The sequence below is a fragment of the Pteropus medius genome, unplaced genomic scaffold, assembly GCF_902729225.1.
Source record: "Pteropus medius unplaced genomic scaffold, Ma_sr-lr_union100, whole genome shotgun sequence".
Taxonomy (NCBI): domain Eukaryota; kingdom Metazoa; phylum Chordata; class Mammalia; order Chiroptera; family Pteropodidae; genus Pteropus; species Pteropus medius.
The window spans coordinates 7,282,920-7,283,772 of record NW_024349804.1 but is presented as its reverse complement, the minus strand read 5'-3'; the positions used below and the strand labels follow the sequence as shown (position 1 = coordinate 7,283,772).

Sequence of the window (853 nt, the reverse complement as noted above, 5' to 3'; positions counted from 1 at the left end):
CGTCTGTCAAAGTTGTCATAGTTTGTGTGTCAGAAACATCTTCCTCCTGCTGACTGCATTCTCCCCTCCTATTCTGAACCTCTCTTCTGCTTTGGGGCTCCCTCCCTCCGGACTCAGGCCAAGCTTAGCCCAGAGCAAGTGTCCTGCCCCTGGTGATGTCCCAACTCAGTCCTGGAATTGAAGCAGAAGGAGGTTGGGGGGCGGGGCAGGAAGCGAGCAAGGGGCGGCGTGTGGAGAAGCTGGAGCGCCTGGTGTACTGCATTAAGAATATGCAGATTACGTCCCGCTGAATGAAGGTGCACAAGCCACCCACACGGTGGGCAAGTAGTTCCCTAAGCATCGAGCTCCCACTTGGAAAAGCGAACCCCGTGGGGCCTTTTGACTGAAGGCGCAGTTTCTGTACTCCCACACAAAGGGAGTATTTATTACTTACAGATCTTAGCGGGGTGGCGGGGGGCGGACGCAGGGTACAAGGAGCAGGGGAAGGACAGTCCTCTGTCTCAGGTCAAGAGCCAGCAGGAGATAGACATCAGGGTAGCGAGCACGTGTTACTTGGGGCGGAGGTCACTGCCTTTTGGAGGACTTACTTCTAGGGGGTTATTTTAAAAGGTGCCCCAGCTAAGCAAGGCGGGAACTCAAGCCCTTATCAAGTCCTCATTTAACATCCAGACACTTGGTGTGAGTCAGCAACTCGGAAAAACAAAAGTTTTTCTCCCAGCGCCTCTCCGGGGAGCCACCTGAGTGCAAAAAGAGGAAGCACGTCCAGGAGGCTCTCCCAAGTCCCCGAGATGGCTGCCCAGGGGTGCGCCCGGTGCTGGCTGTCGCTCCCCGCGCTGCTGCTGCTGCTGGCAGC

At 56.4% G+C, this 853-nt stretch overlaps 1 protein-coding gene across 1 annotated transcript in view; it reads left to right on the top strand.

Annotated features, from left to right (window-relative positions):
- Positions 1–473: 473 nt before the first annotated feature.
- The window catches only part of BST1 (bone marrow stromal cell antigen 1), a 24,763-nt gene continuing 24,383 nt past the window's right edge, over positions 474–853 (top strand). Inside the window, exon 1 of the mRNA XM_039837988.1 lies at positions 474–851. Coding sequence (XP_039693922.1) covers positions 789–851 — 63 coding nt within the window. The 5' untranslated portion in view covers positions 474–788. The remainder of the gene's footprint in view (positions 852–853) is intronic.